This window comes from Lithobates pipiens, unplaced genomic scaffold (genome assembly GCF_037356315.1).
Source record: "Lithobates pipiens isolate NorthernLeopardFrog02 unplaced genomic scaffold, aLitPip1_a1.2 Scaffold_28, whole genome shotgun sequence".
NCBI classification, from domain to species: Eukaryota; Metazoa; Chordata; class Amphibia; order Anura; family Ranidae; genus Lithobates; species Lithobates pipiens.
In genome coordinates, this window is record NW_027507789.1 from 29311119 (window position 1) to 29336309 (window position 25191).

Sequence of the window (25191 nt, forward strand, 5' to 3'; positions counted from 1 at the left end):
GGGGGCACTCTGGAATGGGGGGACACTCTGGAATGGGGGCACTCTGGAATGTCTGGAATGAGGGGACATTCTTGAATGGGGGCACTCTGGAATGGGGGGCACTCTGGAATGAGGGGACATTCTTGAATGGGGGCACTCTGGAATGGGGGGACACTCTGGAATGGGGGGCACTGACACTCTGGAATGGGGGGGACACTGTGGAATCGGGGGACACTCTGGAATGGGGAGATACTCTGGAATGGGGGGACACTCTGGAATGGGGGGTACTCTGGAATGGGGAACATTCTTGAATGGGGGCACTCTGGAATGGGGAGACACTCTGGAATGGGGGGCACTCTAGAATGGGGGGACACTCTGGAATGGGGAGATACTCTGGAATGGGGGGGCACTCTGGAATGGGGGGACACTCTGGAATGGGGGGTACTCTGGAATGGGGGACATTCTTGAATGGGGGCACTCTGGAATGGGGAGACACTCTGGAATGGGGGGCACTCTGGAATGGGGGGACACTCTGGAATGGGGAGATACTCTGGAATGGGGGGGCACTCTGGAATGGGGGGACACTCTGGAATGGGGGGTACTCTGGAATGGGGGACATTCTTGAATGGGGGCACTCTGGAATGGGGAGACACTCTGGAATGGGGGGCACTCTGGAATGGGGGGACACTCTGGAATGGGGAGATACTCTGGAATGGGGGGCACTCTGGAATGGGGGGACACTCTGGAATGGGGGGTACTCTGGAATGGGGGACATTCTTGAATGGGGGCACTCTGGAATGGGGAGACACTCTGGAATGGGGGGCACTCTGGAATGGGGGAGATACTCTGGAATGGGAGGGACACTCTGGAATGGGGGGACACTCTGGAATGGGGGGACACTCTGGATTGGGGGGTGGGGGACACTCTGGAATGGGGGGGACACTCTGAAATGGGGGGTGGGGGACACTATGGGGTTGATTTACTAAAACTGGAGAGTGAAAAATCTGGTGCAGCTCTGCATGGTAGCAAATCAGCTTCTAACTTCAGCTTGTTCATTTAAGATTGGGCAATAAAACCTGGAAGCTGATTGGTTTCTTTGAAGAGCTGCATTGGGTAATGAACTCTCCAGTTTTAGTAAATAACCCCCATTGTGTTAGTAGGACTTGTAGGACTTGTGTCTTCAGTATAAGATTCGGATCCCTCATCCTGAGCCTGTGATAGGTGGGTGTGAGGAAAGGGGCGGTGAGTACACATGTCTAGTCCCCGCCTCCATCTCCCTGACAATACCGATGCCTGTGGCTGCTGCAGGATGTGTCCTCTCCTCCCATCTCTGGGCCCGCCCCCCCTCCTCCTCCCAGTAAGTAGATGAGTCCGATGCGCTCAGGAGACACATCACCGTCCGTTATACAGAGGCACGCGCCGGGCAGGACCACTGACAGAGCCGGGCGGGGGGGAGAAGCGGGCGGCTCGCGCTCCGGTTGTGCTGTGTGGAGACGGGGAAGCGGCGATGGAGCCGGCGGGGCCCGGAGGGGGAGCCCCTCCGCCGTTACCGGAGAAGAAGAAGAAGCTGAACCGGGCTCCGTCCCCGGCCCGCCCCAAGGAGCTGAGCGGCTGGTCCCTGTCCAAGGCTCGCCGAGGTTCTCCGGTCTCCCTGTCGGTCATCCCTCCCGGGCCCCGCCGCCCGCTGCCGTCTCCCGGGACTGCCAAGAAGCCGGTGGTGGCCCAATCTCGTCCCTCCGGGGGGAAGGGCGGCAAGGCGGTCCGGGGGGCCCGGGGCACGGACAGCAGCTCGGAGGGTTCGTGTGCCTCGGAGGAGAACAGCAGCAGCCGGGGAAGCAGCGAGGGCACGTCCAGCCGGATGCAGCTCAGCACCTCTATGGCCTTCTCCGACCTGACCGAGGACATCCTGGACGGGGCCACCGAGGGGCTCCTGAGGGAGATGGAGGAGCTGCGCTCCGAGAACGACTATCTCAAGGTGAGGGACCGCGGGGGCGGGGCCAGGAGGGGCGTGGTTAGAGACTCAACCCACACTGCAATGTTCTCCAATACTGACAGATGCCAGTAGGTTGTCATTGTTGGCATAATGCATGAATATCTCCATGAGGCACCACGGGGGCGGGGCTAGAGAATCAGCCCACGCTGACTGACCTATAGTAAAGTACTTCATTACTGAGACAAGCCAGTAGGCTGTCATTATTGGCCTAAGTCATGAATATCTCAATATGGGGAACTGTAGGGGCGGGGCTAATTCAGAAGTCTCTGGTGAGGAACTGCAAGGGAGGTGCTGGAAATGTGGGGTTGTGGTTAGAGAATCAGCCCACACTGACTGCCAAATTATAAAGTACTTCAATACTGAGAGAAGCCAATAGGCTGTCATTGTTGGCCTAATGCATGAATATCTCAATGAGAGACCGTAGGGGCGTGACTAGAGAATCAGCCCACACTGACTGTCATATATTTATATAATATATATATTAAAGTACTTCATTACTGAGAGAAGCTAATAGGTTGTCTTGGCCTCATTTTTGCATATCTCGATATGGGGAACTGTAGGGGCGGGGCTAATTCAGAAGTCTCTGGTGGGGAACTGCAAGGGAAGTGCTGGAAACGCGGGGGCGTGACTAGAGAATCAGCCTACACTGACTGCCATATAGTAAAGTACTTCATTACTGAGAGAAGCCAATAGGCTGTCAATGTTGGCCTAATTTAAGCATATCTCAATATGGGGACCTGTAGGGGCGGGGCTAATTCAGAAGTCTCTGGTGAGGAACTGCAAGGGAGGTGCTGGAAACGTGGGGGTGTGGTTAGAGAATTAGCCCACACTGACTGCCAAATTATAAAGTACTCCAATACTGAGAGAAGCCAATAGGCTGTCATTGTTTACCCTCAAGTTGTAAAGCGCTACGTAAACTGTTGGCGCTAAATAAATCCTGTACAATAATAATAATGATTGTTGGTCTAGTTCATGAATATCTCAATATGGGGACCTGTAGGGGCGGGGCTAATTCAGAAGTGTCTGGTGAGGAACTGCAGGGGATGTGCTGGAAACGTGGGGGTGTGGTTAGAGAATCCGTCAACACTGTAATATTATAAAGTGCTCCAATACTGACAGAGGCCATTAGGCTGTCATTGTTTGCGTAATGCAGGAATATCTCAATGAGGGACCGCGGGGGCAGTGATGGGGGCGTAACTAGAGAATCAGCCCACACTAACTATCATATAGTGAAGTACTTCATTACTGAGAGAAGCCAATAGATCCTCATTTTTGCATATTTCGATATGGGGAACTGTAAGGGTGGGGCTAATTCAGAAGTCTCTGGTGGGGAACTACAAAGGAAGTGCTGGAAACGCGGGGGCGTGACTAGAGAATCAGCCTACACTGACTGTCATATAGGGAAGTACTTCATTACTGAGAGAAGCCAATAGGTTGTCATTGTTGGCCTAATTTTTGCATATCATAATATGGGGAAGTGTGGGGCAATTCAGTAGTCTCTGAGGAATGGCAAGGGAGGTGCTGGAAACGTGGGGGTGTGGTTAGAGAATCAGCCCACACTGACTGTCAAATTGTAAAGTACTCCAATACTGAGAGAAGCAGCCTGTGGGCTGTCATTGTTGGCCTAATGCATGAATATCTCAATGAGGGACTGCGGGGGTGGGGGGGGGGGGGTGAAGGGGGCGTGACTAGAGATTCAGTCCACACTGACTGCCAAAAATATTCCAATACTGAGAGAAGCCAATAGGTTGTCATTGTTGGCCTAATTCATGAATATCTAACTATGAGGACCTGTAGGGGCGGAGCTAATTCGGGACTATCAGGTGGGGGGGGGGGTGTGGTTACAGATTTCACCCACACTGACTAGTAAAGTATATACTGAGAGAAGTAAGCTGTCATTGTTAACCTAATTCATGAATATCTCAATATGAGGAACCGTAGGGGCGGGGCTAATTCCGAAGTCTCTGGTGAGGAACTGCAGGGGATGTGCTGGAAACATGGGGGTGTGGTTAGAGGGTCAGCCCACACTGATTATTATATTGTAAAGAACTGCTGTACTCGGTGAAGCCAGTAGGCTGTTGTTGATATACCAAATGTGCGGTGCTAAACAAAAAAACAAAAACAAAAAAATGAATATAAAACTAATAACTCATGCAAATATCCTATAATGTGAAAAAAAACCCATAAAATATAATTTAAAGTGCACGTGCTTCGTGTGATGCACACAGATCCTTAATAATATGAAAAGTCCATTATACAAAGCAAAAAATTTAATCTTAATGCAATGTCCAAACACTATATATAGGGAAAGCGCACGTGCTCCATGTCTTGCACAAAAAAAAAAAATCCTTATTATTGCAACAGTCCAAACATAATAAACCGTGATAGTGATGTCTTCATGCAGGTGTGCACACACCCCCCACCAGGTGTACCCTCGCCTTAAGGGCTTTAAAAAAAAAAAAAATCCTGTGATAAATAATATCAGCATGGGAAGATCCTCCTATGGTTCCTCTTTCATGTAGTGGTTAGTTTATGGCTTCAATTCTGCCACAAAGATCACTCCTTCCTCCTGATCACAAGCCAATTTCCTCCTGGCTTCCAGTTTCTCCTCCATATATTACACATGTGAAACACAATGGAAACGTGCAATGGTGTGATAACGTTTTAAAACAAGTTCATTAAACTTTAAAATCCAAGATAGATGTACAATTAAAAACAACAAGCCTTGATATATTTATGGACAGCAAAAGGGGGGTGATAGTGTCACCTGGGGAACGAATCTGCAGCTTCGGTTCTCCAGTGCTGAGAGAAATAGAATGGCGATCTGAAGGTGCCAAACCAATGGGGGCGGATCTAGGGTAGAAGGGGCATGATTAGAGAATATGAGAGTAGCCTTAAAGTAGACAATACTGAGACAAGTCAGTAGGTTGCCATTGTTGTCCTAATTTATGAATATCTAAATATGAGGAGCCATAGGGGCAGTGCTAATTCAGAACTCTTTGAGGAACTGCAAGGGAGGGGCTAAAAACGTGGAGGGTGGTTAGAGTTTCAGCCCACACTTGCTGTCATATAGTAAAGTACTCCAATATTTAGAGAAACCAGTAGGTTGTCACTGACCTAATTCATGAAAACTTAAATATATGGAACTGTAGGGGCAGAGCTACCGGTAATTCAGAACTCTGGTGAGGAACTGGAAGGAGGGAGGTGTGGTTAGAAAGTCCATCCTGGCTGCCATAGCCCTAAATTACTCCAATACTTAGAGAAATCAATAGGTAATCTGAAGGTGCAGAACCATGGGGGCGGAGCTAGGGTAGAAATGGAGAATCAGTCCTTTTCTGGTTGGCATGTAGCGTTAAAGTAGCAGAATACAGAGACAAGCCGTTAGGTTGCCATTGTTGGAGCTAATTCATGAAAACCTAAATATATGGAACCGTAGGGGCGGAGCTAATTCAGGACTCTGGTGAAGAACTGGAAAGGTGGGGGTGTGGTTAGAGTCCATTCTGGCTCTCATAGCCTTAAATTTCTCCATTACTGAGAGAAATTGATAGAATAGCGATATGAAGGTGCAGAACTGTGGAGCTAGGGTAGGAGGGATGTGGTTAGAGAGTCAGGCCATTCTGGATAATGTTAAAGTAGCACAAATACTGAGAGAAACCTGTTAGGTTGCGATTGTTGCCCTAATTCATGAACATCTGAAGGTGAGAAACCATGGGGATAGGCGTTAATTCACTACTCTCTGGTGAGGAACTGCAGGGGAGGGACTGGGATAGTTGGGCTGTGGTTGGAGAATCCATTCTGTCTGCCATACCCTTAAATTACTGAGAGAAACTGATAAAACGAACTTACCCTTAAATAATGCAGAGAAATTGATATTACCTGAAGGTGAGCAAATATGGAGGGGGGGGGGGGGGTGGGTTAATTCATTACTCTCTGGTGAGGAAATGCAGGGGCGGGGCTGAAAAAGTGGGGTTGTGGTTAGAGTCCATTCTGGCTTCCATAGCCTTAAGTTACCCCAATACTGAGAGAAATCAATAGAACAGCAATATGAAGATGCAGAACTGCGGCAGCAAAGCCAAGGTGGTGGTGGGGGGCATGGGTAGTAGGGACCGTTGGGTTGCCATTGTTGACCTAATTCATGACTATCTGAAGATGAGGAATTGTGGGGGGAGGAGTTAATTCTTTACACTCTGGTGAGGAACTGCAGGGGAGGGCCTGGGATATAGTTGGAGAGTCTATTCTGGCTGCCATACCCTAAAATGACTGAGAGAAACTGATAGCCTAATCTGAAGGTGAGGAACTGTGGGGGCGAGGCATGAGTGGTGGGTGCGTGGTTAGTCTCAGGCATTTCGGGCTGTCCTATAGCCTTAAAGGCTCAATGCTAATAGAGCCTGATAGGTAGCCATTGCTTGCTTCAATCATGGCTGCTCAACCTGTGACCGTCCAGCGGTTGCGCAAATACAGTTCCCATGTAGCATTGCAAGGCTGACAGTTAAAAGCTTGAGTCCCAAAGGCTGAGGCATGGGGGGGGGGCTTGTAGATCCGAAACGGCTGGAGGGCCACAGGTTGAGCACCCACGGAAGCCTTAATTCATGAATTTCTGAGGGTAAGGAACTGCGGGGGCGTAGAAAGGGAAGTCCTTGATGTGAAACAAATCAGCAGCCAGTGGTAAGAGGTTAAATTCACCAATGAAAGAACATTGCCTATCCAGTTATGGGATCCTTGTAGGTGAACACAACTCTGCAGCTTTTAACCAGTTGCCGACCGCCGCACGCCGATGTACGTCGGTACAATGGCACGGGCAGGCATAAGGACATACATGTACGTCCCTTGCCTCCCGCGGGTCGGGGGCCCGATCGGGCCCCCGCCCGGTGCCTGCGGCGGTCGGTATTCGTACGGGAGCGATCCCGGACGAGGGGACGGCCATTCATTCATGGCCACCCCCTCGCGATCGCTCCCGACGAATAGAAATCCCCGGTGACATCACTTCCTCTCCTGTAATGTAAACACAGGAGAGGAAGTGATGTATTCTCTCCTCCGTGTCGGTATTTTTCGTTCCGACACGGAGGAGAGCGGATCAGTAAGTTGCACCAACACTCACACACACAGTAGAACATGCCAGGCACACTCACACCCCCCCTTTACCCCCCGATCACCCCCCCAATTACCCCTGCCCCCCAGTCACAGTGACACCAATGTCATTTTTTTTTTTTTTTTTTTTTTTTTTGCATTGGTGTCATTTGTGACTGTAATAACTGTTAGGGCAGTTAGAGTTAGCCCCCTTTAGTTCTAATGTACCCCCCTAACCCCCCCAATAAAGGTTTAACCCCGTGATCACCCCCCGTCACCAGTGTCACTAAGGCTGGGTTCACATTGCAGCGGTTTATGAGAACGAATGTGATTCGCACCGCACTGCAGTGCAAATCACATCCGATCTCTGTGCGATTCGAGTTCAGCCATTCGCCGCACCCGCCGCACCCGCCACACCCGCCGCAAATTCGCACGGGACCCTTTTTTTGGCCCGCAGCAGAATCGGATCGCATGGGTGTTCACACCATGCGATCCGAGTTTGCAGATCGCACTGCGATATGCGAACTGATCTGGGGGTGTCAGTAACATTTCACTGACACTCCCAGCAGTTCGCATAGGGCAGTGTGAACTGCCGCCGGGAGGCATGCGATGCGGGAACCCGCCGCGGATTCGCGGCGTTTCCGCATCGCTCCAGTGTGAACCCAGCCTAATAAGCGATCATTTTTCTGATCGCCGTATTAGTGTCACAGGTGACGCTAGTTAGGCAGGTAGGTATTTAGGTTCGCCGCAGCTTTTTATAGCGCCAGGGACCCCCATATACTACCGCATAAAGCCCCCTGATTGCCCCCTAGTTAACCCTTTCACCAGTGATCACCATATAACTGTTACAGGTGACGCTGGTTGGTTAGTTATTTTTTTTATAGTTTCAGGGCACCCGCCATTTATTACCTAATAAAGGTTTAACCCCCTGATCACCCGGCGGGTGTCATTTGTGACTAATAACTGTTAGGGCAGTTAGGGTTAGCCCCCTTTAGTTCTAAGGTACCCCCCTAACCCCCCCAATAAAGGTTTAACCCCGTGATCACCCCCCGTCGCCAGTGTCACTAAGGCTGGGTTCACATTGCAGCGGTTTATGAGAACGGATGTGATTCGCACCGCACTGCAGTGCAAATCACATCCGATCTCTGTGCGATTCGAGTTCAGCCATTCGCCGCACCCGCCGCAAATTCGCACGGGACCCTTTTTTTGGCCCGCAGCAGAATCGGATCGCATGGGTGTTCACACCATGCGATCCGAGTTTGCAGATCGCACTGCGATATGCGAACTGATCTGGGGGTGTCAGTAACATTTCACTGACACTCCCAGCAGTTCGCATAGGGCAGTGTGAACTGCCGCCGGGAGGCATGCGATGCGGGAACCCGCCGCGCATTCGTGGCGTTCCCGCATCGCTCCAGTGTGAACCCAGCCTAATAAGCGATCGTTTTTCTGATCGCTGTATTAGTGTCACAGGTGACGCTAGTTAGGCAGGTAGGTATTTAGGTTCGCTGCAGCTTTTTATAGCGCCAGGGACCCCCATATACTACCGCATAAAGCCCCCTAATTGCCCCCTAGTTAACCCTTTCACCAGTGATCACCATATAACTGTTACAGGTGACGCTGGTTAGTTAGTTATTTTTTTATAGTTTCAGGGCACCCGCCATTTATTACCTAGTCTCACTAGTGTACCCCTAAATTTAGGGGTGTCTACTTTCCAAAATGGGGTCATTTGGGGGGGGTTTGTGCCATCTTGGCATTTTATGGCCTTCAAAACTGTAACGCCACTAGAAAGCCTGAAGGCGGTGCTTGGTTTTCGGGGCCCCGTACGCGGCTAGGCTCCCAAAAAGTCCCACATATGTGGTATCCCCATACTCAGGAGAAGCAGCAGAATTTATTTTGGGGTGTCATTTCACATATGCCCATGGCATGCGTGAGCAATATATCATTTAGTGACAACTTTGTGAAAAAAAAAAAAAAAAAAAAAAAGTTTGTAATTTTCCCGCAACTTGTGGCAAAATATAAAATATTCCATGGACTCAACATGCCTCTCAGCAAATAGCTTGGGGTGTCTACTTTCTAAAATGGGGTCATTTGTGGGGGTTTTGTGCCATCTTGGCATTTTATGGCCTTCAAAACTGTAATAGGTAGTGAGGAGTGAAATCAAAAAATTACGCCCTTAGAAAGCCTGAAGGCGGTGCTTGGTTTTCGGGGCCCCGTACGCGGCTAGGCTCCCAAAAAGTCCCACATATGTGGTATCCCCGTACTCAGGAGAAGCAGCAGAATTTATTTTGGGGTGTCATTTCACATATGCCCATGGCATGCATGAGCAATATATCATTTAGTGACAACTTTGTTAAAAAAAAAAAAAAAAAAAAAAAGTTTGTAATTTTCCCGCAACTTGTGGCAAAATATAAAATATTCCATGAACTCAACATGCCTCTCAGCAAATAAGCTTGGGGTGTCTACTTTCTAAAATGGGGTCATTTGTGGGGGTTTTGTGCCATCTTGGCATTTTATGGCCTTCAAAACTGTAATAGGTAGTGAGAAGTGAACTCAAAAATTTACGCCCTTAGAAAGCCTGAAGGCGGTGCTTGGTTTTCGGGGCCCCGTACGCGGCTAGGCTCCCAAAAAGTCCCACATATGTGGTATCCCCATACTCAGGAGAAGCAGCAGAATTTATTTTGGGGTGTCATTTCACATACGCCCATAGCATGTGTGAGCAATATATCATTTAGTGACAACTTTGTGTAAAAAAAAAAAAAAATTTTTTTTTTTGTCATTATTCAATCGCTTGAGGCAAAAAAATAAAATATTCAATGGGCTCAACATGCCTCTTATCAATTTCCTTAGGGGGTCTACTTTCCAAAATGGGGTCATTTGGGGGGGTTTTGTACTGCCCTGCCATTTTAGCACCTCAAGAAATGAGATAGGCAGTCGTAAACTAAAAGCTGCGTAAATTCCAGAAAACGTACCTTAGTTTGTAGATGTGACAACTTTTGCGCAAACCAATAAATATACAATTATTGACTTTTTTTTTACCAAAGACATGTGGCTGAATACATTTTGGCCTAAATGTATGACTAAAATTGAGTTTATTGGATTTTTCTAATAACAAAAAGTAGAAAATATCATTTTTTTTCAAAATTTGCGGTCTTTTTACGTTTATATCGCAAAAAATAAAAATCGCAGAGGCAATCAAATACCATCAAAAGAAAGCTCTATTTGTGGGAAGAAAAGGACGCAAATTTTGTTTGGGTACAACATTGCATGACCGCGCAATTACCAGTTAAAGCAGCGCAGTGCCAAAGTGTAAAAAGACCTCTGGTCATTTACCAGCAAAATGGTCCGGTCTGAAAGTGGTTAAATAACATTTCTTTATGGAATTCTATTGTGTTTTGACTGTGCCAAAATTGCCATGTGGGTGGTGAAGATTAGGCGACCTGCCTTGGGGTAGCTGTGTTTTTACATGTGTTACAAGCCAGGTAATACCCTGTCAGGTGGGTGGTCAGATCTGCAGCAGTGTTGGCATCCACAGTTAAGGGTGGACCACGAAGGGTGGCAACCACCCAAATCCATTGCTGAACAAAAGTGGTGTCCCGGATTCTCCTATACGGATGTAACACTGAAACTATTGTATGTTCTGCCTGGTTTATTCAATACGGGTCTTCACCACCCCCACAGACGAATCTTCTCTAACCCCCCCCACCCCACACCATCTCATGGGTCTTTTTCACTTGACCCCCCCCCCCCCCCCCCCCCACAATTTGATGGGTGGTGTTCTCTTTATTTCACTCTCTCTCCCCTCTGAAGGGCACTCTTTTCCAACTGAATCTAGTTTGAAATGGAAACACAGAAACTCCTTAACTATGGGCTGTGTGCTTTATTACTATATGGGCTGTGTGCTGTATTACCATATGGGCTGTGTGCTGTATTACCATATGGGCTGTGTGCTGTATTACCATATGGGCTGTGTGCTGTATTACTATATGTGCTGTATTACTATATGGGCTGTGTGCTGTATTACTATATGGGCTGTATTCCTATATGGGCTGTGTGCTGTATTCCTATATGGGCTGTGTGCTGTATTACTATATTGGCTGTGTGCTTTCCCTCTGTTTACATTAAAGAAGAGTCAGGCATGAATAGCTAAGATGCTAGAAACTTAAATATAATGTTATTTCTATTTTCCATCCCTACCATCTAACATAAAGTGGAAGTTCATGCAAAATTTAAAATCCCTGCATCTATAGACACAATGGATGTAACACTAACCTCTATCATTAAAAAAAGTATACATAACTTTTTTGGAAGCCGATCTGACCCGCTCTGACTGTATCCCATGCTGAGCTGTCAGCTGTGGCTTCCCTGTGTAGGTGGGTGCAGAGGAGACGGAGGACAACGGAAGCCCCGTAGTAACTCTATGGGTGATGTCGCTTCCCATTCTATTCACAGCCGTTGTCCTCTGCAGAGGTTCCGGTGCTGGAGATCGGATCGCAGCGGGTCAGATCGGCTTCCAAAAAGGAATGTATACGGTACTCATCTTTTCTTTACAGGGATAGAGATGTTAGTATTCGATCCGTGGTGTCTATAGATGTGGGCATTTTAGATTTTGTATGGACTTCCACTTTAAGACCCCTTTCACACCACAACGCCCATAGCGTGGGCGGTAAAATGCCTCTTTTTTTAGCGCCGTTTTACCGCGCATTTCGGGCACTAGCGGGGCGTTTTGCCGGCGGTATTACAGCGCTGCCCCATTGATTTCAATGGGGAGCAGCGGTGGAGGAGTGGTAAACACACCGCTCCTAAGAAGCTGCTGGCAGGACTTTTCCCTGACGTCCTGCCAGCGCACCGCTGTAGTGTGTGAGCCCCTCGGGGCTTTCACACTACAGACAATGGTGCAGCTTTTTTAGGGCGGATTGCAGGCGCTATTTCTAACGCTATAGCGCCTGCAAAAATGCCCTGGTGTGAAAGGGGTCTAAGAGCTCACCTCATTTTCTTCAGCCCTTGCAGGAGCTGCATTCAGGAATTGCTGCCTTCTTTAGGCAGGCAGAGCTTTTAGACCCCTTTCACACTGAGGCACTTTGCAGGCGCTATAGTGATAAAAAAAATAGCACCTGCAAAGCGCCCTGAAAGAGCTGCTCCTCACACTCCAGTGTGAAAGCCCCGAGGTAGTTCCCACTGGAGCGGTGCGCTGGCAGGACAGTAAAAAAGTCCTGCTAGCAGCATCTTTAGAGCGGTGAAGGTCTGAAGGAACAGTATGTATACCGCTCCTTCCCATTGAAATGAATGGGGCAGCGCGGTTGTAACGCCGGCAAAGCGCCGCTGCAGCAGCGCTTTGCGGTGGTTGTAATCCTTTCTCGGCTGCTAACGGGGGGGGGTAAAGCCGCCCCCACTAGCGGCCGAATACCGCCACCGCTATGACTAAAAATGGAGCTGTTTTACCGCCGGAGCCTGCACCGCCCCAGTGTGAAAGGGGCCTGAATTGGCTGCTTCCACCTGTAGCATCTGACCGATCCCATACAGGTCCTGCCATGTATTGGAGAAGGCTTTTTAGTCAGTTTAGCTCGGTGTGGATGAAATCACATTAATATTTTACTACTAGATATCATTGTAGCCTTGTCTTGTACATTTTTTTTTTTTTTTTTTTTTTTTTTAGTAGTAGAATTGCTGGGAGGACCTCTTGGCCTGGTGTGACACTGGAGGATTGTGGAAGGCTTCGATGGTATCTTCTTGGTCGGGCTGTCACCATCTTAGAATATCTCCTGAATTCTGCCATACTGACAGACAGGGCAAGCATTCCCCTTAGCTACAACTTGAGCAGATTTGGTTCTGAAGATTGGATGGTCTGTGGGGCACTCCTGACTCCAGCAGACAGATTTGGCACTGGAAAGGTTGTGGGCCCAGATTTATATGTTCACCTTCTATTCTCTGACTTTCACTAGGATTAAACCATGATGGGGCCCTGTGTACGGCATGAATGTACATGTTTATCACTATCCAAGGGGCTGCGGGGGAGTGTTAATCATCAAGTATAAACTGATCATTTCCTGATATTCAGATGGGATGGATGTAATGCTTTCCAGGTTAATCATCACAACTGTGTTTTTATATATGAGTGTGCTGGTTATATTCTACATTTCCCTTGCACTGTAGACCAGTATTGTGTGTTTTATACTGAGGGTTACATTTAGTGACTTGACGTTTTCCGAGAGTTCGCTCTACAAAGTCTATTCTTCTTTCAAGGAATATCAGTGGGCAGACCTGTGTCTACACTATGCTGGGGCTGTTCTGAAAACTAAGATTGGCTCACTGTGTTTTTTTTTTTTCCCCCCTACTTCATAAAATGGAAAATGCATCGGAAAAAAAAACAAGACACCCCCCCCCCCCCACTACCACAAGAGCAGTTAGATTCAAAATATAAAAAATAAGGCCTCATGTACACTGCTGCTAAGCGGACGTTTAGGATTAGTTGGGCATTTTTTTTTCATTTACTCCTGAACTCTCCTCTGTTATCTCATCAGTACATATACACAGGGACGTTTATAGTGGCTTCTAGGCAGTTGAGTTTTTAGAGGCCTTTTTTGGAAAGCAAAAAAAAATTACCGTATTTGCCGGTGTATAAAGCGACCCGGCATATAAGACGACTCCCTAATCTTACAGGACAAAAATGCTTTTAAATCTGTACTTACCGTATAAGACGACCCGGCTTTCAAGGCTTCCGAGGCTTCATATTTCTTCCTTCTTCCTGCATTTGCTGGAGCCAATCACAGCGAGCGATGTATTCTATTAATGAATACAAAGCCTGCTTGGATTGGCAGAGGCTGTAACATCATCAGCCCGCGCCGCTCTGACTCTCCAAGCCAATCAGAGCAGGCTACAGAGTAGCCTGCTCGGATTGGCAGAGGTCGTTACTCCAATCCGAGCAGGCTTTGTATTCATTTGAATACATTGCTCACCAGGATTGGCTCAGCGGTATATAATGTTTGTAGCCGAAGCTACATACAGTATTACCGAACACCCAGCCGGCATCCGAGGAGCTGACCCGGCGTATAAGACGACCCCTGCTTTTTGGCCAATTTTTTTACGTGTAAAAGGTCGTCTTATACGCCGGAAAATACGGTAGTTCAGACAACGCGTTTTTAGAGGCATTTCAACCGCCAAACCCGATAACTAGCATTTAGCCGAGTTTCATTTACAGCCATTTTTTTATTTTTGGCTATTTAATAAAAAAGTTTGTTTTATTTATTTTTAAACATGGGTTAGTATTTAAGTTAAATAGTTTAGGAGAGGTTGTAAAAATGTTGCTTGTACATTAAGCCTAATTAGACCCAAGTATGTCTGGGAAGGTTCTCAATTATCCTGTATCCAGGTCATGGTATATCCCGTAGACATTAACTAAGCATTTGCATGAGTATACTAAAAACCCCAAAGTTTTGAGATTTTTATTTTTTTTGTTTTTTCATTGTGACTTGCGTTGACTTTTTTGTTAAATTAAGTTGCAAGCTGCAATGAAATCAGAGGTCCAAATTCCCGTTTCAATGTGGCTTGCAACTTAAAACAAAAACTGACCAATATGTGCTCTCATGCCTAGTGTGGTCAGTTTTTAAAAAAAGTAGAGGGACTGGCAGGAATACAAGAGATTTAACTAAAAGGACGCAGCACAAAGGGAACAGGATACTTTTTCATGCAAGTACATGGTACAGCAGGCACATATCGGGGAATATAAAAAAATTGGGTTTACATATTTATGGCTCTATTCACACCTGGGCGATCTGAATCCTGGGAGGAATCGCCGCAATTCTTCCTGTAATTCATAACTGTGGCAAAACGCGGGAAGCATTTGCGATGCCATTGTTTCTCAATGACGCCCCAAATGCAGTGTGATTTTTTTATTTTATTTTATTTTTATTTATTTATTTTTTTTTACGGGACGGCCAAAAAGTTTGCGTGTTTGCGCGATGTGTCGTGCAACGATTGCAGCAAAATCACACTGCGTTTGGGGTGCCATTGAGAAATAATGTCATCGAAAATGCTCCCCACGTTATGGCGCTATTCTGAATCGTGGGAAGAATCGCATCGATTCCACCCGGGATTCAAATCTCCCAGGTGTGAATAGAGCTGAAGACATTTTGTAGCTTACCAAGCCATTTCTTCAGTTCCTAGAGCATCCATTCTCGTCCAGGCATTGGTGGAACTCTAGGGTTGCTAGGGGTTCCTTGAGGTGTGCCTCATTGACCTCCCACCTTTTGGTGCCTACGTTGGTTTTTCTAAAAAGTACTTTATGCTCAATAGGTTTTTTTGAGGGTTTAATTGTACTTTGAAGATTTGCAGAGCCAGCAACTCCAAAATAGGAGCTCAGTGGGTTGACTCGTCGCAGTGGCCATCTACCTTCTGGATGGACTGACCCTTTGCCATTATTTCAGCCAGAGCCACAAAAGGTAATTGGAAAATGGACATCGGTATAGCTGAAGTGGTATGCAATGGAAATAAAACAAAAAGTAACGTTTGGGGCGTTTCAGAAAAGTCAAACAGAAAAGAATGTCTTGTATATTGTAAGGTAAACACAAATGGCCTGCAAGAACTGACCAACGGAGGGTTAAAATTTCCTAACGGCAGACATGGTGTATCAGCTGTCAGCGGAGGTTTTGCACCAGGTGTCCCCACATGGTGTTTTCTGAGGACATTTTTTTTTTAAAACAGTCTGGTGTGAAAGTTTATACCATCTTTGGAGTGTTTGGAAACGCTGTTTTATTGTTCCTTAATGGTAGGTTCTGTGCCAAGAAATGGCTGGCAGGACTCGCATGCTGTGCTCAGTGTAGATGCTGTGACTGCATAGAGAATCTGTCTTTTAATCTACAAGTCATGGGAAGAATGGCTGAGCCCAGATAGTTTGTTGTGAAAGGATGGCATGCTGGTACTTGTCATTTCTACAACAGTGGCAAGGCATATATAGAGGTCATCTGTGCCCACATGGACCAGTCGGCAGCCATTTACTCCCAGCTTTTACTTGCCACTGAAGAAATGTATTTTCAGTCTGTTCTGGTTCTTTCAGTTTGCCACTCCAAAAATAATAGAATAACTAGAATATTTTACTCCTAAAGCAAGCATCACTATATGGCGGACTGCGGTCAGGATTCGGACCGAGTCAATGTCTCAACCGGACCTCTGTGGTGCCACCCTTTAGGAGTTGTTCTGCCCACAGCCATAACCGCTACCATTTTCAAAGGCGGCAGCTGGAGGCAGGACAGCTCTGGGCAGAGGGTGGGGGCTGTATGAGTTAACAAGCAGGTGATTGGTTGTGAGGAGGCAATGCGGTCATCGCACAAACATGCGATTTGGACCTCTGCTGGAAGAATATTTTATCTGACTGGACTTCCATAAATTTTAATGCAATACCCCTGCTCTAAAGCATAACCTGCATTGTTATTGCAAATGCCAATAAATGTTGCAGAATGAGATGATGCAATTTGAAAGTTCACTTTTTCAGGCCCTTGCACTACATAGTTGATGGTGGACCTAAAGGAGATTGTAACGCTCGTCATACAATGTGATTGTACAGAGTTTCAGGGACACACTTCTCCTGTTTTCAATACTACAGCCCTGTTCCTCCATAGGCTGTTATGTGATCAATCAGCCCCTGCACACTCTGCCAAATGAACAATCTATACAAGAAGAAAATAAGGCACAAATTGATCAGTGCAGGAAGCACTGGCTGTGTATTCAGGGAGAATGGCGCTTACAATGTCTGCATCTAACTACAGAGGTGGGCAGGATCAATCTCCTGGAGGATGGGGGCAGGTGCAGGGTGTGTCAATGAGGTCAGCTGCTGAACTACTTGTCGATTCTTAGACTCTCTATTCAAACTTGCGCGACTTGTCATGCCACATTGGCCACTAAAGTCTCATGACAAGTCACACCCCATGTTTTCCAATGGCAACCATTCAAATATGTGAGACTGGTGGTCGCAATGACTTTAAAGATTCCTGCAGTACTTTGGGCCAATTTTCATGCGACTTGAGTGCCATAGACTGCAATGTAAAAATGCAACAGTTGTCCATTATCATTGGTTAAAGTCAAAGTCGCATCCACGTTTCACCCATCCAAAGTTGCGTCAAAGTTGCACTTCAAAGTCACGCAAGTGTGTGGGTTTTTTTTTTTTTCCTGGATAGTGGAGATGGATTAGACCCCTACATTTTGGGTTGTCCCCAGAACAGTAACAAAGTAGAAATCTTCCCATGGGGACACTAGTTCTGGTGACAACCAGGGATTTCCTTCTCATTGGACAGATTTCCTATAACTTCTTGTTTTGGCTATGAGACAGGAAGTGAAGGAAAATCCCCCCCCATAAATGGAAAAATGAAAATCCCTTCCTTAGTTCTACTTTTAAGCCTGGATTCACACTGGTGTATGCAGAACACCACATGTGATTGGCACAGAAATTGCACCACATTCCTGTGCACATGTTATATTCCCCACGCACGTGTTCCTAAAAGCTGGTTGTAGTAATGCTGGATGCTGTAATGATCACTGGCTGGAAATCGTAGGCAATCAAAGGGTAGAAATGTAATCCGCACACCAAGGATTCCTCAGAAGGATCCAAACTTTATTCACGTGGTCACGCTACCATCGCATCGCACTGCATAGTAATTGCATGGCGTCCATGTGATCTGCTGTGGGTGTCAATGTTGGCTCAATGACACCTCAAAACGGATCGTAAAAATGCAGTGCGCTTGCCAGAATTGCATTGCATGGGTGTTCACACCCAATGTGATTCAGGTGCGGGGGGGGGGATGGTTCTGCAACATTTTGGTGCGGATGCGATTTGAGCCATACAAAATGAAAGTATGTGCACAGGACTGCAAAGGTCATCAGCACTTTAAGGATTCCCCAGAAGGATCCAAAACTTTATTCACACGGTCACGCTGTACGCATACGCCAATGTTTTGGAGCCACACAGGGCCCCTTCGTCAGGTAAGTCACTTGACTGGTGCATTCACACCTGAGCATTTTCAGCTCATAAAACGCACAACAAGCAAAATCCCATTCATTTTAATGGCACCTATTCACTGAGTGTTTTGTCACTTGAAGCAAAATGCCTGAAAAAAGAACATGAGCTTTTTTCGGGTAGATTTCAGGCGTTTTAGTGCCTTTTTTACATTGGGAACCTGAACCAAGTTGTTGTAAAAACGCACAACTTTGAAGTTGTGTAAATGTAGCCTAAAGGCAGGTGTCCCAATACTTTTGGTAATATAGAGTATACTCTGCATCCCTTCACCATCAACTGTTTGAAATGAGGAGACCTACTTGTGCACATGCCTTGCTCCCCTGCTTTCAGCCTGGCAGCACTTTGATAGTTTCCATATACTCCTAGTAGATGGTGTTGATATTTATACTGTATATAACTACTGTACGGATTGTTATAGTACTCAAGGTTTAATTAACTTATATTACTCAGAAATTCTTTTATATGTACAACCATTTACGTCATTCTCTTCTAAAGAAGCTTACACACTGATGTCCGTACTACAGTCATACAAACATTAGACCAAACTTGTGTTTAAAGACATATAGAAGTTGAGAAGTTGACCTATTTGCAAAATGTGGAAGGAACACTGAGGACTCAAATGAAAGGCATAAATGCACACAGAGAGATCACACCGATCCTATGGAAACGGTGGATACTTAACTAATAGGATTTCAGTGCTATAAGGCCATAGCACGGAACATTAAAGAAGGAGCTCTAGCCCCCCCCCCCACCAAAAAACTAAAGTCAGAAGCTACAAATCCTGTAGCTGCTGACTATTAATATTAGGACACTTACCTGTCCAGGGATCCAGCGATGTCCTCACCCCAGCTGATATTTTTTCAATTGGCTCTTAGGTGCTGCCACCTCCATTCCTTGTAAGGGAAGCCGGCAGTGAAGCCTTAGAGCTACACCGCTGTTTCCCTACTGCACGAAGCACACTGCTGCTGCAGCAGCCCTATGCCGGCGGTATAGCCGTGCTGCCCCATTGATTTCAATGGGCGGGAGTGGTGTATACACCGCTCCTTCACCGCTTCAAAGATGCTGCTAGCAGGACTTTTTTTTTTTTTTACCGTCCTGCCAGCGCACCGCTCCAGTGTGAAAGCCCTCGTGGATTTCACCACGGAGACGCAGCAGCGGCTCTTTCAGGGCACTTTGCAGGCAATATTTTTAGCACGGTAGCGCCTGCAAAGCGTCCCAGTGTGAAAGGGGTCTAAGTGAATTACAGTGCCACTCATTTGCATGGAAATGTAAATGAATGATCTAGGAAGCAAAGGACTGAATGGGCCCTTAAAGAGGAAGTAAACTCTCCCACTCTGATGCTTCTTTTCATTTAGACCATTATAATAAGTAATTATCAAACTATAGCCACTGTAATCCAGTCCAAATTGCATATTACTTAAGGTTTTAAAAGACTTGTTTCCAGGGGTTAGGCAGCACCATCTTAAGTATTGTTAAGTCCACAGTGGAGTGTATTTCCGCCCTTACATTGAGCACTTCCTGTACTGTTAACCAAGCCTCCTTCTCAATCCAACGTTTCTATGGCAACCCTGCTTCCCTGTTCATAGCAGACTTGTTTTATTTCATAGTATTTACTTGTGCTGATTATCTAGTGTTTGCCTTTTTGAGTCCTATCGGCTTCAGCTGATAAGATTGCAGTAATGCTTTCCCATGCCCTGCTTTACACTCCATGTGAGGTCACATGGTGTGTAGGAGGAAGCTCTGAGTCATTCTGCAGCCTCCTGGGATATCAGTGCTGTGCCATAGGAAGTCCTGATAACAGATAGATAAGACATAGAGAGTGTGCCGTAAATCAGGGGAGATCTGGGCATGCTCAGTGAGGTCCTTCTACAGAACAAAAAGGATTACAACAATACTAAGCAAGTATGGGGATATCTACACGCAGTGTTCATTAGGGTTTTTTATGCTGATTTACATGGGATCAAGTTGCTGGGGAGGGCTTACAACCACTTTAATCTTTACTTGGTTATGATACATTTACTCTTTTCACTATGGTGCCTTCCCTTCTGAAGAACACCTAGATTGCTCCATTGTTTTTACATGTCATTATTATTATCAAGCTATTTTTTATTTTATTTTTCTTTGTTCATAATTGACACCAATTTTCAAGCATGCTTTATTTTGGGACGATAAAGCTTAGCTAATCATGTGCAATGTTGTATATACTTCACATTCCTAGTTGCATTGTTTCTCATTAGTTGGTTTATATATAGTTTTTGGCTTTTTATAAATAGAAGTCATTTGGAAAGCCCACAGTGGGATGAACATTTGGATTGTAATGGGAAAATATTCAAAGTCCTGGGATTTTCCCTTAAAATCAGGAACATCTATAGCTTTATACCTATCTGTGTATGTATTAAAACAAACCCAGATAATGAAAAGTATCATCTAAAAAAATAAAAAAAAAATAAAATAAATAAATAATAGCCCCTCATTCTGTTTTATCTAGCGGTATTAATTCAGACATCATAGACTCACTGGGAATTCACACTGTACAAAGTGGCTGGAGGAAGGTGCAGTGGTCTGCATGGCTGATTTGCAATTTGTCATTTTTCTAGCAAGTTACATTATCTTACTAATGTTTCCAAACCCAAGATAAGACCTGGAGAAAACTCGGACACCAAAAATCCCAGAAAAAAACCATGGTACAAATGCTCTATATTGAGTTGCAATTCAGTGAGTAAAATAAGTATTTGATCCCCAAACAAAACATGACTTAGTACTTGGTGGAGAAACCCTTGTTGGCAAGCACAGAGGAAAGGCATTTCTTGTAGTTGGTTACCAGGTTTGCAAACCTCTCGAGAGGGATTTTGGTCCACTCTTCTTTGCAGATCTTCTCTAAATCCTTAAGGTTTCTTGGCTGTCACGTGGCAACTTGAAGTTTCAGCTCCCTCCATACATTTTCTATAGGTTTAAGATCTGGAGACTGACTAGGCCACTCCATGACCTTTAATGAGCTTCTTCTTGAGCCACTCCTTTTGTTGCCTTGGCGGTATGTTTTGGGTCATAGTCATGCTGGAAGACCCATCCACCACCCACCTTCTGTGTTCTGGCTGAGGGAAGAAGGTTCTCATGCAAGAATTTACAACACATGGCCCGGTCCATTGGCCCCTCAAAGTGGCAAAGTTGGCCTGTAACTTTAGCAGAGAAACGGCCCCAAAGCGTCATGTTTCCACCTCAGTGACTATAGGGATGGTGTTCTTGAAGTCAGCATTTTTCTTCCTCTAAACACGGCGAGTCGAGTTTATGCCAAAGGGCTCCATTTTGGTCTCATCTGACCACAGCACTTTCTCCCAATCCTGAATCATTTAGATGTTCATTGGCAAACTTCAGTTGGACCTATACATATGCCTTCTTGAGGGGGACCTTGCGGGCGCTGCAGGATTTCAGTCCATGGCGGCGTATTGTATTACCAATTTATTATTTTTTTGGTAACTGTGGTCCCAACCGCCTTGAGATCATTCACAAGCTCCTCTCGTGTAGTTCTGGGCTGATCCCTCACTTTTATTTTTTTTTATTTTTTTCTCATGATCATCCTTACCCCATGAGGCAAAATCTTGCATGGAGCTCCAGATCGAGGGGGATTGATGGTTATTTTGTATTTTTTGGTATTTTTTTTTTTTTTTTTTTTCCATTTGCAAATAATCCCTTCAAAAGTGTTTTTTTTTTTTTATTTTTTTATTATTATTTATTTATTTTTTTCCTCTCATCAAGCTTCTTGCTGATGGTCTTTGTAGCTCACTCCAGCCCTGTGCAGGTCTACAGTCTTGTCCCTGATGTCCTTTGACAGCTGTTTGGTCTTGCCCACGATGGTGAGGTTTGAATGGGAGAAAGATTCTGTGGACAGGTGTCTTTTATACACATAACGAGTAGGGATGCACCGAAATTTCGGCCGCAGAAAAACATATCGCCCGAAAATGCCCTTTTTGGCAATTTGCCGAAAGAGAAAAACAGCCGGAAATGGGGCGGGCCGGGGCTCTGCCCCTGGTGCCACCCATCATGGGGGTGTCCTATAGCACAGGAGAGCCGCCTCCACCGCCTGTTTGATCACAGTGCTGGGAACATCACAGCTTTCATTTCAATAGCCGTGTGTTCCGGGCTGTATGTGACGGCGCGCGGCTGGGAACACACAGCTATTGAAATGAAAGCTGTGATGTTCCCAGCGCTGTGATCAAACAGGCGGCGGAGGTGACTCTCCTCTCTCTTCCCTTCAGTGGCTGGCTGCAGAATGGGGCACACTCTGGCTGCATCTGACAGGCACTGGTGAGGCTGCATTGATCTCTTGTACCATGTCCCCAGTCTCTGACCTGCCTCCTGTACCATGTCCCCAGTCTCTGACCTGCCTCCTGTACCATGTCCCCAGTCTCTGACCTGCCTCCTGTACCATGTCCCCAGTCTCTGACCTGCCTCCTGTACCATGTCCCCAGTCTCTGACCATCTCCTGTATACAAATTTTCGTTTCGTAGTATCAGTTTTGGCACCAAAAAACCCATTCGGTGCCCCCCTAATAACGAATTGTTGTTCGGAGCACCTTAAATTGAGGACTAATCTGTGTACAACATGAGCAAATACTGTAGCCAGTCTGTGGGAGCCAGAATTATTGTTGGTTGGTAGGGGATCAAATGCTTATTTTACTCACTGAACTGCAGCTTAATTAATAAAATTTTGTATCATGTGTTTTTTTTTTTTTTTTTTCCTGGGGAATCTTACAAAATCTGACTACAGTTTCCTGCATCTGGAGAATGAGCCGTTTAGACTTAAAATCCTGTAATGTTTAAGCAATAAGTAAGCTGTTATATATATATATTTTTTTTTTTGTACAGCTGTTCCACAAGAAAACCATTCCATAGACTGCGCATTTGAATCTAAACAGCTTGTTTTCAAATCCAGCCACCGCTTGCTTCTGATTGGCTGCGTCTGCAGGCTTTTTATATATACACACATGGTCCCATCACACAGGATGTTCTCCCCCTCGGCGCACTTCGCTCTAATTTCTTCCAGATGATCTCTGGTGCTTGGGACCGTGTGCGACCTACAGTTCTCATACAGTCACTCTGTCTTGTTAAACGAAAGATTAAGTCACAAGGAAACTACTGTAACTCATCGGGTGATGTATAAATAGGTTGGGGTATCTCATTACCAGATGGGTTACAGAGCTGGAGTAATATGCTGCTTATGTTCTAGGCTGATGCTTTACATTGAACAAGGGCTGCTTTAAAATATTTTGTTAAAAAAACACCTCCAGTCATCAAGGTAAATCCGTCTGTGAATTGCTAATGCAATAATAGAACATTATATATCGGACTCCTTTCTTCATTTTAAAGCTTTTACGGTGACATATAGATATTTGAGGTGCCTGTACGTAACTTTAGACACCATTTTTAATATGCAGTATATGGCAAACTTGTGACTTCTATCGGTGTCTGGTTAAAGCTTGTAGGAAGCGTTTTCATTCCCTTCTGATTCTCCTATGAGGCTCCAGGACTCCTGACCTTCTGTCTGGACAGTGTTGATTGGCCCTGTACTGATCGCATGCACCCTCCCAAGAAAAAAAAAAAAAACTCTCTAGCAACACACACCAAACTGAGCATGTGCAGAGTGACTCCAAAGGCTCTGTCTTATCGGGAGATGATTAGGGGGCAGTGGAGTATTAACTCCTTAGATTCCACAGTATAATATATAACAAGCATGCTTTACTGCATATACAGACTGATTACTGTTGTGGGGTTAGTAACGCTTTTTAAGGCTGGGTTCACACTGGTGGGTTGCGGGAATCGCAGCGATTCCTGTGCGGGCTCTTGCATCGCATCTGAATCACAGGCAGTTCAACAGCTGCGGGTGTCTATATAAAGTTAATGACACCCCCAAATTGGTTTGCAAAACGCATTGCGAACTGTAGAATTGGATGGCATAAGTCTGAACACCCATGCAATTCCCATACCATTTCAAATCAGAAAAGGGGTCCTACACCATTTTGGTGCAAATGCGATTTCAGCCATACAAACTGGCTGAATTCACTTCGCACAGACCTGTGATGTGCACAGGAATGTTGTGCAAATCGCATGCAACGTCTTCAGTCGCATAACTGAACCCAGCCTACAAAAAAAACGGTATCTTCTGACTTTTAATGGACACTCGCCTGTTCCACGATCCAGCAGTGTCCTCACCTGGCCGGTTTCTTCAGCGGGCTTCAGCTCTCAGCAATGGCATACTAAGTGTGTGCAGCCAGCTGTGGCTGCGGCTTCCCACCTTGTTGCGCATGCGCAAGCCACGCTTTAATATCTGGTCCTGCAGCTTTGGGTACCTGTGACAGAAGGCAGCATAGTTCTATTTTGTTCAAAAGTTGAAGGATTGGCAATATATTTTAAAGGGCAACTCAACTAAGACGCTTTCCTTAAAGTGGAAGTAAACATCCCCCCCCCCTTTATTTATTTTTTATTTTTTCCTCTTTTCTTTCATTTTGGGTAGAGTAAGGGAGGGTTATACCAATGTTGGAGTTTCTTTTGCCATTTGTGTCCCATTAGGGAGATTTCCCTTCACTTCCTGTCCCGTAGCCAATACTGGAAGTGAGAGGCAATGAAATTCCTTGGGGACCCCCAGGTCATCAGAACTAGTTTACCCATTGGAGGATTTCATCGTCAGTGGTGGCCAGTCCACAGGGGGCGCTGCCCCACCTGCACAATTTGCCCTTTAGCCCGAACAATCAAACATTGTGTTTCTGCCCATGCACTGTGTGGGGGCGCAGGGCCAACAAGTCTCTACCACTCTACCAGGTCCATCACAAGCCCACAGAGCACTGCTCCCAACCCTCCCACCCTGCGATACCAGCGAATGAATACTCTGCTTCCTGCCCCGGGCCAATCGGAACAGGAGGCCGAAGACCCAGAACCTGTAAAGACCAGGTCAACACAGAAGCTGCAGCACCAGGGGAGCTGTGACAGCTGGAGGGCTCCCCCCTTAGGGTGAGTGCGGACCTGCAGGCCCCCCCCCCCCCCCCGTAAATCCTCCAGCTGCCACTGTTCTTAGCTATTACTTTTCTGGGGACAACCCAAAAATGTATTTTAACTTTCGATGATGATGGTAAACAGGAGAGTGGGAATCTCCTTATCGG

At 46.0% G+C, this 25191-nt stretch overlaps 1 protein-coding gene across 4 annotated transcripts in view; it reads left to right on the plus strand.

Moving 5' to 3' along the window:
• Positions 1-1279: 1279 nt before the first annotated feature.
• The window catches only part of MTCL2 (microtubule crosslinking factor 2), a 169975-nt gene continuing 146063 nt past the window's right edge, over positions 1280-25191 (plus strand). For 3 of the 4 annotated variants that reach the window (XM_077458975.1, XM_077458978.1, XM_077458977.1), the window contains exon 1: positions 1280-1954. In XM_077458975.1, coding sequence (XP_077315101.1) covers positions 1487-1954 — 468 coding nt within the window. In that variant the 5' untranslated portion in view covers positions 1280-1486. The remainder of the gene's footprint in view (positions 1955-25191) is intronic. The other variant, XM_077458974.1, reaches the window with a different exon arrangement.